The sequence below is a fragment of the Sander lucioperca genome, chromosome 6 (assembly GCF_008315115.2).
Source record: "Sander lucioperca isolate FBNREF2018 chromosome 6, SLUC_FBN_1.2, whole genome shotgun sequence".
Classification (NCBI taxonomy): Eukaryota; Metazoa; Chordata; class Actinopteri; order Perciformes; family Percidae; genus Sander; species Sander lucioperca.
The window spans coordinates 37,672,227-37,687,226 of NC_050178.1; the positions used below are offsets into that span (position 1 = coordinate 37,672,227).

The 15,000-nt window shown below is 42.3% G+C and overlaps 1 protein-coding gene across 6 annotated transcripts in view; it reads right to left on the minus strand.

Moving 5' to 3' along the window:
• The window catches only part of usp54a (ubiquitin specific peptidase 54a), a 91,233-nt gene that overhangs the window by 25,865 nt on the left and 50,368 nt on the right, over window positions 1–15,000 (minus strand). For 5 of the 6 annotated variants that reach the window (XM_036001895.1, XM_031303642.2, XM_031303639.2 and 2 more), the window contains 5 exons: window positions 11,600–11,768; window positions 6,496–6,687; window positions 4,790–4,924; window positions 1,252–1,741; window positions 302–514 (listed from right to left, as the gene is read on the minus strand). In XM_036001895.1, the coding sequence (XP_035857788.1) occupies window positions 302–514; window positions 1,252–1,741; window positions 4,790–4,924; window positions 6,496–6,687; window positions 11,600–11,768 (1,199 nt within the window). The remainder of the gene's footprint in view (window positions 1–301; window positions 515–1,251; window positions 1,742–4,789; window positions 4,925–6,495; window positions 6,688–11,599; window positions 11,769–15,000) is intronic. The other variant, XM_031303643.2, reaches the window with a different exon arrangement.

Consider the following 15,000-nt stretch of genomic DNA (forward strand, 5'->3'; position numbering starts at 1 on the left):
TAAAACATGTTAATCAACATGCTGCAGCTTCAGTCTCTAGAGAAATGGAGTTTGCCAATTTAAGTACAGTATCAAAAACAGAATGGTTTCTTAGCACACTCCTTAACTGCTTGCCTTTCATGACTTCAGCTGTCCTATCAAAATAAAGGCCGAAAATGCCTTTTTTTTTTTTAAAATCGAAGTCATTTAAAAATTAAATCGCGAACAGGGTGAATCGAGATCACGATTTTATAATGATTAATCGTGCAGGCCTAATTCTGACCCAGCCCTGCTTGTGATAAATATAGATTTATGAGCCCACCTGTCGGCGGGGTTCAGGTCCAGGCTGACGGGACTGCTGCTGTTCCTCTCGCTGCTCTCGTATCCGCTCTCCATCCTCTGGATCAGCCGAGGGGGAGCAGGAGGGGGGGGAGGGAGCTCTGCATCCACGCCACTTCCTCTTCCATTTCCTGGTTGGGCTCTGACGCAGCTTCTGCTGGAGGAGAAGTTGGGGAGAGTCCAGGAGGAGCCCGGCCTGACAGACAGAGAGGAGACTGTTCACACACACACACACACACACACACACACACACACACACACACACACACACACACACACACACACACACAGACAGACACACACACAGACACAGACACACACACACACACACACACAGACACACAGAGACAAACACACACACAGACACAGACAGAAAGACACACACAGACAGATAGACAGACAGACAGACAGACACACACACACACACACAGACAGAGAGACACACACACAAACACAGACACACACAGGTAGACAGACAGACAGACAGACAGACAGACAGACAGACACACACACACACACACACACACACACACACACAAACACAGACAGACACACACACAAACACAAACACAGACAGACAGACAGACATACACACACACACACACACACACAAAGACGGACACAGACACACAGACACACACACACACACACACACACACACACACACACACACACAGGTAGACAGACAAACATACACACACACAGACAGACAGACAGACAGACACACACACAGATAGACAGACAGACAGACACACACACACACACACAGATAGACAGACAGACACACACACACACACAAACACAGACAGACACACACACACAAACACAGACAGAGACACACACAGACACACACACACACACAAAGACGGACACAGACACACGCAGACAGACAGACAGACAAACAGACAGACAGACACACACACACACACCTACCTTTGTGTGACAGAGCTAACGTCCTCCTCTGGTGCTCCAGCCTCGTCGTTGAGCGGGGCGGCGAGCGGGCTGTACCCCGCCTGCCGCCGCCTCTCGCGGGTGAAGATGCTGTCGATGTTGAGTGCCTCCCTGCGCGGGCGCCACGCCGGCCGGTACCCCCCCGACCCCGCTCCGCCCGAGCAGCTGGACTTGGACTCGCTGCCGGTGCTGTCCGCCTCCCAGTCCCGGGATGCAGCGGCGGAGGGACAGGAGGCCGCGTAGATGTCCTGGTTGTGGTTGTTGTTGTTTTTGGAGGAGGAAGTGATGTCAGAGGCGAGGACGGCAGCGGGCAGAGAAGAGGAGGAAGAGGAGGAGAGCGGGCGGCTGTGGATGATGTTGCTCATGGTCTCCTTAAAGTCTCGGAGACGACTGGAGGAGGAAGAAAAGGAGGAGGAGGAGGAGGAAGGTTTGGGGAGGTGGCGAGGAACCTGCTGCTCCTTTAACGTCTCACCTGGGGGGGAGAGAGAAAGATATAAAGAAGGAGAACAGAGAAGAGTAGGATCAAAAGAGAGGGAAGAAACACACACACACACACACACACACACACACACACACACACACACACACAAAGACGGACACACACACAGACAGACATGGACACACACAGACACACACACACACATACGTGCAAAGACGGACACAAAGACAGACACACAAAAAGGTAGAAAAGGAGGAAGGAAAAAGTTAAGAAAGCAGGAAAAAGATACAGAGAGAACAGAATAGGGAGGGAAAGAGGAAAGAGAGGAGAGAGGAAAGAAGAAAGAGAGGAGAGTGGAAAGAAGAAAGAGAGGAGAGAGGAAAGAAGAAAGAGAGGAGAGAGGAAAGAGGAGAGTGGAAAGAGGAAAGAGAGGAGAGTGGAAAGAAGAAAGAGAGGAGAGAGGAAAGAGGAGAGTGGAAAGAGGAAAGAGAGGAGAGTGGAAAGAAGAAAGAGAGGAGAGAGGAAAGAGAGGAGAGAGGAAAGAGGAAAGAGAGGAGAGTGGAAAGAAAAATATAAAGAAAGGGCAAACAAAAAGAAAAGGATGAAGAGGGAGGGAAGAAATGGGGAAAGAGAGGACGAGGAAAAAAAGGGAGAGTGGAGAGTAACAAGAGGGAGGAAAGAAAGAGGAAAGACGGAGAGAGCAGAAAGGAGGGAAACGTAAAGAAAGAGAGAACAGAAAAGGGACACAAGGAGAACAAGAGAAAAGTAAAATAACAAAGGAAAGAGGGAAGGAAGGATCACGTTAGAGAGACGGCAGAAATGAATGAATGAAGTGAACGAGTGATTTAAAATGAGTGACGACTAAAGAAATGATGAAAGCAACCAAAGTTCTCCTCTCGTTTGTCTCCTCGAGAGATTCTTCAGTTACAGCCTCTCTAAAGTCTGATTTCATTTCTCTCCATCTGACATTTTCCTCAATATTAAATTAATACAATTATTTTTGCCGATGAAAAATATCCTGAAATACATAAATGAGGTTTTATATATATATATATATATATATATATAAATAAATGTTTACGTTTTCAAGTGAATACTTTTATTTACTTCCCTATCTTTCTATTTCCATTTCTTACATTCAAACACACACACACAAACAAACACAGAAAGACAGACACAGACACACATACACACAGACACACATACGCGCACACACACACACAAACACAGAAAGACAGACACAGACATACACACATACACACACACACAGACACACACACAGAAACACACACACACACAGATACACACACACACACACACACAAAAAGGGGACGTGGTTATCTCACAGGTTATGAGACAAAAGTCTCCTTAAAATAAAATTTAAAAATAAAATTAAAATATTTCCCATTTTTTGGGATCAATAAAAAAATCTATCTAAATAACTCAAAAGTAGTCATTTGAAAAACGTCATATTTTAAACAAAAACCCATCTATTTATTGCCTCATTCTATTGATTTATTTCAGGATTTAAACTCTCATGAATCCACATTAAAAGTCCAGTGTTGGTGAGTTTTAGTCACCATGTCACATTTGTATCAGAGAGGCCCAGTCCCGCCCCTTCCATGGGACCTCATGGGATTTTATTTCAGCAAAAACAGACACGGTAGAGAATGGGGAGAGACTAATAATGTTGACGTTTGATTCTGAGCCATGGATTACACACATGTTTGTCACTTTAAAAGATAATTTAGCAACTGAAGAAATCTCAGTTTGTCGTAGGGTTGTTGTAACTCTTAAGGCTGTTTTATGGTTGTGTGGAGGCTCCACGTAGAGCTTTCTCCGTAGCCTGTGAAAACGCTCGGGGAACTACATCGCTCGTCTCGCACAATACACAGTACGTCACCTAGCTTGATGCTCGGCTTGCTCGCTGGCTAGCTAGCTAGCTTAGCTCTGTTCCACAACACCTGTAACGTTAGCGTAACTCTGTTCCACAACACCTGTAACGTTAGCGTAGCTGATGGGTTTTGTCACTGCCCGATGTGAGTCGAGTGCAGATGTGAGTCGCGCATGCTCAGATTTAAACGGTTTATGGCATAACGTGTCATACTTAAATTTGTGAAATCTATAAAATAATAAACGTTTCTCTTTACATACAATAACAAAAGATGGTAATCATTTCAAAAACGTTGTAGCTATCTATGACTGTTTGGTTGCTAACGTTAGCTCAAAATGCCATTCAAGTGACAGCCTTTGTTGTGTTTGATTGCTAACTTTTAGCTAGCAGTCATTTCAAAAATGTTTTAGCTATCTATGATTGTTTGATTGCTAACGTTAGCTCATAGACTGTGCGTTAGCTCAAAAAGCCGTTAGCATCTTGTAGGCTACTTGTCGCAAAGTGACGCATGCGCGCATCTGCACTCGACTCACATCAGGCAGTGACAGGTTTCATCAGCAGAGAAGAGACAGAATGAGAGATCCTCTGCTCGTGTAAGTAACGTAACATCACAGGACAATACACACACGGACACACAGAAACACACACACAAACACCCACACAGACACAGAGACACACAGACAAGCACAAACACAGACAGACACACGTACACACACACACACACACACACACAGACACACAGACACGCAGACATGCACACGCACCCACCCACCCACACACACACACACACACACTCTATAACGTTACATGCCGGTACGATACACACAGACACCGTAGCTTCAGACAGACGTCATCCATGCCACTTTGAAGTGTGAAGTCTTTCTAATGACGTATTTTCACAGTTTTATACGTCAACATTTTAACTTTTTGACTTTCTTGACTTGCAAAATTATCTTTTAAACTGACAAACATCAGATGTGTAATCCATGGCTCAATTCAAACAAGATCAAAACATTACTAGTCTCTCCCCGTTCACTACCGTTCATATTTTTTCAGAATTAAAGTCCCATGGCGGTCCACTGGAAGGGGCGGGACTTCGCCTCTCTAAACTCCTCTCTGCCCTGTGATTGGCCCACCTGCGTCCCTAAATTCCCCAGCCCCTGATTGGCCCAAACCCCCCCGCCTACCCTCGCTGTGGTACCCAGCCGACGGGGCTTCGTTGTCGGGTTTAGACCGGCGGTGGCGGCTAGAGCTTCGCCTCCTATCTCCGGCCCTGCCTCCCTTCCTCGGAGACCGGTGCTGCTCGCTGTCCGTCACGTGGCCTTAGCAACAAGAAGCATGGCAACGGATGTTTACAGCACGGTCACCACATCATGCAAAACAGTGACCAACAGCAGAGCGTGATTGGCTGCGCAGCAGCGTCGACACAGACATACAAACTTAAAAAAATCATAAGACGAAATAATCTGAATGCAAATGAAAGAATTAAAATGGATGTAAACAGCAAACATTCTATACAATTTATTTAGCATTTTATAGATAAATCAACTGATTTAAAGGGTAACTTTTGGTATTTCCTCATGTTTTTGTGTCTAAGTGACTGATGGGAACAACAATCTTTTAAATCGGTCCAGTATTTAGCAGGAAACAAGCTGCGATGTAATGTTAACGGACAAATGTTCAGCGTAAGTTAGCGTCCACTAAGATTTCTGTTGTTGCCGCTGACAGACTCAGATTATTGTTCTAAGTGTCTGACAACATTATGAAAGGATCCCTACAGAGATAGACCTTTTAGTTAAAGAGTAAGATCCTTTTAGTTTAACATGAAACAGCCCCGAAATCACCATCACCAAACCCACCAGACTCCATGTAAATAATCAGGACTTTTATCAGCGTGAAACACACTTCATTCAAAGTGGTCAGAAACTAAATCAAACTACCAAAAGTCGTCTTGGTTCATCTTTCCACTGTTCCAACAATCACCACTCTGGTTTGGTTGAAATAAACCCTTAATTCACCCATTTACATGTGGAAATATGCTGGCTCTATACACGCTAAAAGTACTGATTATTTACATGGAGTCTGGTGGAAATATGCTGGCTCTATACACGCTAAAAATACTGATTATTTACATGGAGTCTGGTGGGTTTGGTGATGGTGATTTCATGTTAAACTAAAAGGATCTTACTCTTTAACTAAAAGGTCTATCTCTGTAGGGATCCTTTCATAATGTTGTCAGACACTTAGAATAATAATCTGAGTCTGTCAGTGGCAACAACAGAACTTTTCGTGGACGCTAACTGACGCTGAACATCTGTCCTGTAGGGTTACATTACAGCCCAGTTCACGGTCGCAGGTTACGCTCAATACTGGACCAACTTCAAAGATTGCTGTTCACATTAGTCACCAATGCATGAGACAGTAGGGTCCAGGTTGAAAAATATGGAATGTGTGTGTGTCTCTCTCTCTCTCTGTGTGTGTGTGTGTGTGTGTGTGTGTGTGCGTGTGCGTGTGCGTGTGAGTATGTGTGTGCATGTGTGTGTGTGCGTGCGTATGCCTCTGTTTGTGTGTGTGTGTTCCAATGTGTGTGTGTGTGTGTGTGTGTGTGTGTGTGTGTGTGTGTGTGTGTGTGTGCGTGTGTGTGTGTGTGTCTGTGTCTGTGTGTGTGCATGTGTGTGTGTGTGTGTGTGCGTGCGTGAGTATGTGCATGTGTGGAAATTACCTTTTGAGAATTTGAATAATTGTGGGTTTTTTTCCTGATTTTTATCCTACTAATTGTCAGGAAATGTCCATCTCTAAATCAGATCTATTTAACGTTCCAACCGACACCTTATTGGTAGGAACGACTTCCTTCCCAGCCTCCTGTACTCCAGCTGGGGCTCCAGCGACCTACCTACGGTATCCAGGCTGCCGAGCGAGGCGTGCAGCGGTCCCTCGGCGCGCTCGGTGCAGATGACGGTTCCCTGGGAGTCGGAGGAGTAGTGGCTGGCCAGGGACTCATGGTGTGAGTGGGAGGGCTGTCGGGACGAGTAGCTCTCCGTCGACGAATCGGTGCGAGTGTCGCTGGAGATCGACTGCTCGCGGCCTGCAGGGGGTGGGGGGGTGGGGGTTAGTGAAAGAGGGGCGGGGTTAGTGGTGATGTCCTCACATACACGCACACACAAATACTGGATTGACTCGAATATAAGAAATAAGGAGTCTAGACTTTTCACCCTTGTGTTGTCTTCCCTGTCGACCAGCAGCAACTTTTGGTTTTTCTGGGTCAAAATGTAAAAGAATTTTTTTCCGATGTTTTGTCATTTTTTTCCAAGTTTTGGGCATTTTTTTTCAAATTTTGTGTCACTTTTTAACAAAGTTTTTTGCACTTTTTTCCAAATGTTTGACATTTGTTTCCTACGTTTTTCAACGTTCTATTATCAATGTTTCTTTAAATGCTATTAAATTGAATAAAACTCCCAAATTCAATGAAAGTAGTGAACTGATCATGTATTTAACTTGTGAAGAGCGCTGGGGGGGGTTAGTGAAAGAGGGGCGGGGTTAGTGAAAGAGGGGTGGGGTTAGTGAAAGAGGGGCGGGGTTAGTGGTGATGTCCTCACATACACGCACACACAAATACTGGATTAACTCGAATATAAGAAATAAGGAGTCTAGACTTTTCTCCCTTGTGTTGTCTTCCCTGTCGACCAGCAGCAACTTTTGTTTTTTCTGGGACAAAATGTAAAAAAAAATTCTTACGTTTTGGTCATCTTTTTCCTTTTTTTCAACACTTTTTTTTAAGTTTCTGCTAATATTTCTCTGAGCTTTTTTGACGTTTTTGTAAGTTTTTTCCAAGTTTTTGTCACTTTTTTCCAAGTTTTTTCCAAATTTTTTGTCACTTTTTTTCCAAGTTTTTGTCACTTTCTTCAAAATGTTTGACATTTGTTTCCTACGTTTTTCAACGTTGTATTATCAATGTTTCTTTAAATGCTATTAAATTGAATAAAACACCCAAATTCAATGAAAGTAGTGAACTGATCATGTATTTAACTAGTGAGGAGCGTTGTACGGAACCATCCACGTTATGTTGTTTTTAAAGTTGGTTGAAAGAAACCCAAATTTCTGATATAGAAACTTTTTGAAAATGGGTCAGATTAGACCCGAGGACACCAGGAGGGTCAAACACAAACTTCTGCAACAACAGTTGGCGCCCAAATGTGCCGCGTCTTCCCAGAGCCATCAATCCAAACTCCTGACAGCGCCAGACAGCCGGCTGAGAGACGCAGGGACACGGTGAGCGTCCTGAACAAAGCGGCTCTAAAAGTAGTTAGCCAAGTTGGCAAAATAAATGAGACGTTTTGGTGCCCACTTTAAGACGATAGTGATAAACGCAGCAGAGTCGTCAGACATCTGCCAAGCAGCCGAGAAATATAGAGTCACAGAATGTAAGGTTCGGAGACAGACAGCCCAAAAAGACCGTCATAAAAAACATCTGTTACTCGGCCGCCCGGATAGCTCAGTTGGTAGAGCGGGCGCACATATATAGAGGTTTACTCCTCGACCTGCGGCCCTTTGCTGCATGTCTCTCACCTCTCTTTCTCTCTCCCTTCTCATGTCTTTAGCTGTCCTGTCAATAAGTATGGAGGATATATTTATTCATAATTCAAATTGAAAGTCCGAAGAGAAAATGGAGATCAAATTGAAAATATTATTTTACTAGGCTACTAGGAAAAATCATACCATAATTAAATTGAAAAAAGAAAAAGGAAACTGAAAAAGCAAAGTTGAAATGTAAAATGATAATTTGAAAATGTAAAGTGCAATGCAAAAAGTCAAATTTAAAATGCAAAGCTTAAATAAAGGCCTAAAAATAGCCAAAAATAATCTAAAAAAAAAATAATAAAATGTGTTACTCAAAGTATTCAGACTGTTTACCTTAAAATATGTTTTTATCAATATCTCTGCTGTCAACATGGACTATGACCTAGTCTTAAAAATACCATCTTAACCCTTGTGTTGTCTCGAAAATCAATTTTTTTCTCATGTTTTTGGTCTCTTTTTCGACTCTTTTGGCGCCTTTTTCAATGTTTTTGGCGCTTTCTTTGACGTTTAAAGCTTCTTTTCACTACCATTTATAAACACCACTAACACCAACTTACTACCAACTATAGTTTTACACTTATTTTTGGAATTCATGGTCAATTAAAAACCTCATTTATAAGAAACTATACCTAATTCTTGAGTTAAAGAAGCAGAAATTATGAATTATTCAGACTAATATTAAAGGAAGGATCATCACAGAAGGGTCAATGTTCTGCGAGGAGACTGTTCCCAAACACTTCAATTTTTTTTTCAAATGCTAAAAAAATTTAATAAAACACCCTAAATTCAATGAAAGTCGAGATCCGACCTTTTGCTGTACTCGTGAAGCGCGTTGTAAGGGATCATCCAACCATGCTATTTTTGGGTAATTAAAATTAGGTACACATATTTAGGTACACAAAGAAACATATTTCTGGGATAGACATTTTGAGAACGGGTCGAATTTGACCCGGGAGGACAACACAAGGGTTAAAAAACGCCAGCAGTGAAAAAAAAAGCACAGCGTGCTCCCCAAACCGTCCGCTCCGTGAGACTGACCGGAGGGCGTCAATATGTGAAATTAGGGACTGCCCCGTTTTTCAAGCAGAAGCCTAAAGGCCCTGACACACCAACCAGACGGCCGACCGTCGGCAGTAAAGCCAGTCGAACTGATCAGTCGGGTCCCGAGGTCCAAAAAGTTCCTCAGAACACACTGGGGAGACGCCGACTTGAGCGTACACTCTGCACGTGCGCGAAACGTAATACGTCTCCATAGCAGCAGGCGGCGCTGCTCTGTATTGTTTCCATTAACAGTCTGATTGTTTCCCAGAAAATGAGAACCGGCAGCTGATTGGACGAACGCGTCACGTGGGTCTTTCTTCTCCGGAAATTCACAGCCAGACTGTCATGGCGGCTCGTTCAGAATACGATCTCATATTGGACTAAAATAGTTCACCGAAACGTGTTTCTGAGAACATTTGAAGAGAGAAATAGGCCGTGCAGCTGCTGAATCTGTCTTCATTTCAGATCAACAAAGGTCAGTTTAAAAGATTTTCATCAGATTTTGAGAGACTCATCCTGCTCCCCATTTCCGGGTGAGGTCTCTGACTGCCCCGTCTCTGACTGTCCTGTCTCTGACTGCCCTGTCTCCGACTGCCCTGTCTCCGACTGCCCTGTCTCCGACTGTCCTGTCTCCGACTGCCCTGTCTCCGACTGTCCTGTCTCCGACTGCCCTGTCTCCGACTGCCCTGTCTCCGACTGTCCTGTCTCTGACTGAACATGTCAGGTCGGCAAATGTCAAATGAAGGCCGACGGCTCCTCGGACGGCCGACGGCACGAACACACCGAACAGACTCGAGTCACCGACCTCGCCAGACGGTCCGATGCCCGATTATCAGGCTGGTGTGTCTTCTCTCTTAGAGAGTTGAGCCAACTTTAAAGCCAAAAAGAGCATGTATAAGTCAAAAGGTTAAAGTTATATACGTTTAGTTTAATGTAAATGCTACAAACAACAGACGTCCTTGCAGTTTCCAACGTGTGATATTCTTTGCAAATATAAAAATATAAAAATATGATTCGGTCCTCATAAAGTCTTTTTTAATTGTAAGGTTTGTCTTATATTCGGATCAACACAGTATACATTATATCAGTCTACTACTACAGGTACTACTCTAACGGTCAGCTGTAACAGAGTACTATGACTACAACAAGTACTAATTGCCACTGTTAATCATACCAACTGTTATAATTATTATGAATCATATTTCTACATACCTGTATTTCTGTATCTCTGTATAGCTGTATATTTGTGTCAGTGTCTCTGTATATGTGTATCTCTGCATCTCTGTATATTTGTATGTATATCTGTATCAGTGTCTCTGTATCTCTGCATCTCTGTATCTCTGCATCTCTGCATCTCTGCATCTCTATCTCTGTATATCTGCATCTCTGTATCTCTGTATATCTGCATCTCTGTATATCTGTATATCTGCATCTCTGTATCTCTGTATATCTGCATCTCTGTATCTCTGTATATCTGCATCTCTGTATCTCTGTATATCTGCATCTCTGCATCTCTGCATCTCTGTATATCTGTGTATCTGCATCTCTGCATCTCTGTATATCTGCATCTCTGCATCTCTGCATATCTGCATCTCTGCATCTCTACATCTTTGCATCTCCGTATATCTGTATATCTTCATCTCTGTATCTCTGTATATGTGTATATCTGTATATCTGTATATCTGCATCTCTGCATCTCTGTATATCTGCATCTCTGTATCTCTGTATATCTGTATCTCTGCATCTTTGTATATCTTCATCTCTGTATCTCTGTATATGTGTATCTCTGTATATCTGCATCTCTGCATCTCTGTATATCTGCATCTCTGTATCTCTGTATATCTGCATCTCTGTATCTCTGTATATCTGTATCTCTGCATCTTTGTATATCTTCATCTCTGTATCTCTGTATATGTGTATACCTGTATCTCTGCATCTCTGTATATCTGTATCAGTGTCTCTGTGTTCTAACCGGCAGATGTCCGCCCACCAACAGCCAGTTTCTGTCCGAGGTTTCCGTCTGTTAAAAGGACGTTTTTCTCACCACTGTCACACCAAACCCTCGCTCGTGGGAAACCGTGTAACTTATAGAGTGTGGTCTAGACCTCCTCTATCTGTAAAGTGTCCTGAGAGAACTCCTGTTGTCATTTGACACCATAAATGAAATTGAATTGAAGGTTTAGTTACCTGAATGTTTTCTGTTGTACTACTACTACTACAGCTACTACTCCTAACGGTTAGCTGTCTTTCAAGTCCCTCAGTGTCGTCTGTCACAGTACTACTACTACGACAACAACAAGTACTACCCGTTTCGGGTTTAGTTACCTGAACGTTTGCTGTTGTGCTACTACTACGACTCCTAGCTGTGTTGTAGTTACCCGAGTCCTCGCTGTCGTAGCAGGCCTTGTTGAGGCTGTGGAGGGGGAAGCGCGAGGGCGCGTCCTGGGCCGACACGGGCGTCCCTCGCGGATCGGCGTAGAGCAGCAGCAGCGGCTGGTAGTGGCCCTTGATGCAGCGAGAAACAACGTCCTTCCACTTGGGACCGATCTGCAGAGGAGAGACAGAAAGCTGTTAGTGGAACGTAGGGCTGGGTATTTTTTTGGGGTATTTTTTAGAGATGCTCCAATACTGCCTAAAACGCTGGTATCAGTATCGGGAAGTACTGGAGTTAATGCCACGATCGGATACCACGTAATAAAGCCCTAAAGAAAATCTAGTTAAAGTAGTTTATTTACGTTCTTTTTCCGTTATAACTGACTGTCAAACTGCAGAATAAAAGAAAGTTCTGGGGCGTTCATGTTTCACAAAGTTTAACCTGAGCCAGACGGACAACAAAGATAGAAATAATATCACATCCATACAGAGATAGTAGTATACAGCTGTTATACATCATATCATCATACAGAGATAGTAGTATACAGCTGTTATACATCATATCATCATACAGAGATAGTAGTATACAGCTGTTATACATCATATCATCATACAGAGATAGTAGTATACAGTTGTTATACATCATATCATCTATACAGAGATAGTAGTATACAGCTGTTATACATCATATCATCCATACAGAGATAGTAGTATACAATTGTTAAAACATAATAAAATATATGACACACTGGTATCAGATCAGTACTCCGTATCGGCCGATACGCAAGTTCAGGTATCAGAATTGGTATCGGGAAGCAAAAACTGGTATCGGACCATCTCTAGCATTTTTAGGCCTTTATTTGATAGGACAGCTTAGACATGAACGTGGAAAGAGAGGGGGAATGACATGCAGCAATGTGATATAGGGTATAATGTCAATAGTTAAATGTGATATAGGGTATAATGTCAATAGTTAAATGTGATTTAGGGTATAATGTCAATAGTTAAATGTGATTTAGGGTATAATGTCAATAGATAAATGTGATTTAGGGTATAATGTCAATAGTTAAATGTGATATAGGGTATAATGTCAATAGTTAAATGTGATTTAGGGTATAATGTCAATAGATAAATTTGATATAGGGTATAATGTCAATAGTTAAATGTGATTTAGGGTATAATGTCAATAGTTAAATGTGATATAGGGTATAATGACAATAGATAAATGTGATTTAGGGTATAATGTCAATAGTTAAATGTGATATAGGGTATAATGTCAATAGTTAAATGTGATATAGGGTATAATGTCAATAGTTAAATGTGATTTAGGGTATAATGTCAATAGTTAAATGTGATATAGGGTATAATGTCAATAGTTAAATGTGATATAGGGTATAATGTCAATAGTTAAATGTGATTTAGGGTATAATGTCAATAGATAAATGTGATATAGGGTATAATGTCAATAGTTAAATGTGATATAGGGTATAATGTCAATAGTTAAATGTGATATAGGGTATAATGTCAATAGTTAAATGTGATTTAGGGTATAATGTCAATAGTTAAATGTGATATAGGGTATAATGTCAATAGATAAATGTGATTTAGGGTATAATGTCAATAGTTAAATGTGATATAGGGTATAATGTCAATAGTTAAATGTGATATAGGGTATAATGTCAATAGTTAAATGTGATTTAGGGTATAATGTCAATAGATAAATGTGATTTAGGGTATAATGTCAATAGTTAAATGTGATTTAGGGTATAATGTCAATAGTTAAATGTGATATAGGGTATAATGTCAATAGTTAAATGTGATTTAGGGTATAATGTCAATAGATAAATTTGATATAGGGTATAATGACAATAGTTTGATGTCTGTTGCTAGCTAACCAATAAGCATTAGCAGGTTTGTTTATCAGTACCATAGCAACGCTAACTTCCGCTGGAGTTGTCGATAGGAACCGTCCGTAGCCTTTTGCAAGAGTTAAATTTTTTGAACGCATCCGGATGACTAACTGACATGATTTTTTCCGCACCGCACTCATTCGGACCTGGTTCGGACCCATTCGCATGCAGTCTGCGAATCTCCAGAGGAAATGAATGACTTCCGGTCGTTTCGAAGCCGTATCGGAGCTGATTTCAACTGCCAGTTGGAAGGCGGCGTAAGCCCAGGCAGCATATCACTCCCATCCTCCAACAGCTCCACTGGCTGCCAGTCAAGTCACGCATCACCTACAAGATCCTCCTGCTCACCTACAAATCTCTCCATGGACTTTCACCACAATACCTCACAGATCTCCTCCACCCCTACACTCGGTCACGTTCCCTGCGGTCCTCTGACAAGGACCTGCTGGACACCCCCCGCACCAGGTTATGGACTTTTTGGGGACAGGACTTTCTCTGCCAATGCTCCCACACTCTGGAACAGTCTACCAATACACGTCCGCTCTGCCCCATCCCTGCCCATGCTCAAAAAGCCCCTCAAAACATTTCTTTTCATCAAGTCCTTTGACCCCTAAACCCCTATTTGTTAAGCGACCTTTGGTACCATAAAGGAGCTATATAAGTCCAAGTTATTATTATTATTATTATTATTATTATTATAATTATTATTATTATGACATTGTCAGGCTAGAACGTTACACATTACGGCACAAATCCTTTTTATTTTTCAGCTCATTCTACGTGAGAAAGCAGCAGAACTCCCTTTTATATCTTATTTATAATAATAATAATAATAAGTAATATCCTTATCAAGATATTCAACAACGTTATCGCATATTTTCCTAACATATTGTGCAGCCCTAATGGAAACACCCAGCCCTACTGATGTCACGTTTTCACAGCACATAATTCCTTCTCAGAGACGTTTACCTCGAAAACACAATCAGGAGGTAAATCTGGGAGAGAGAAAACGTCCTCTTCCTGTTCTTCGTCTGAGCGACACAAATCCTCCCGCTTGTTATTTCAACCTTTCCTCCATTTCCCCCCCCAAAAAACAAAAATTAAGTCCACATTCAGCTCCTGATCTGCTCAGATCTGAGAGGACGTGCCGCAATCCAAAACCTGTCAACCACCAACCGCTCAGCGAGTGAAAAAATGTGTGTTTGTGCAAGAGAAAGAAAGAGATGTGTGGGCAAAAGTGCCGGCTGTGTGTGTGTGTCTCTGTGTGTGTGTGTGTGTGTGTGTTCCAATATGTGTGTGCATCTGTGTGTGTGTGTGTGTGTGTGTGATCCAGTGTGTGTGTCCGTGTGTGTGTGTGTCTCTCTGTGCGTGTGTGTGTGTGTTCCAATATGTGTGTGCGTCTGTGTGTGTGTGTGTGTGTTCCAGTGTGTGTTTGTGTTCCTGTGTGTGTGTGTGTGCGTGTGTGTGTTCGTCTGTGTGTGTGTGTGTGTGTGTTC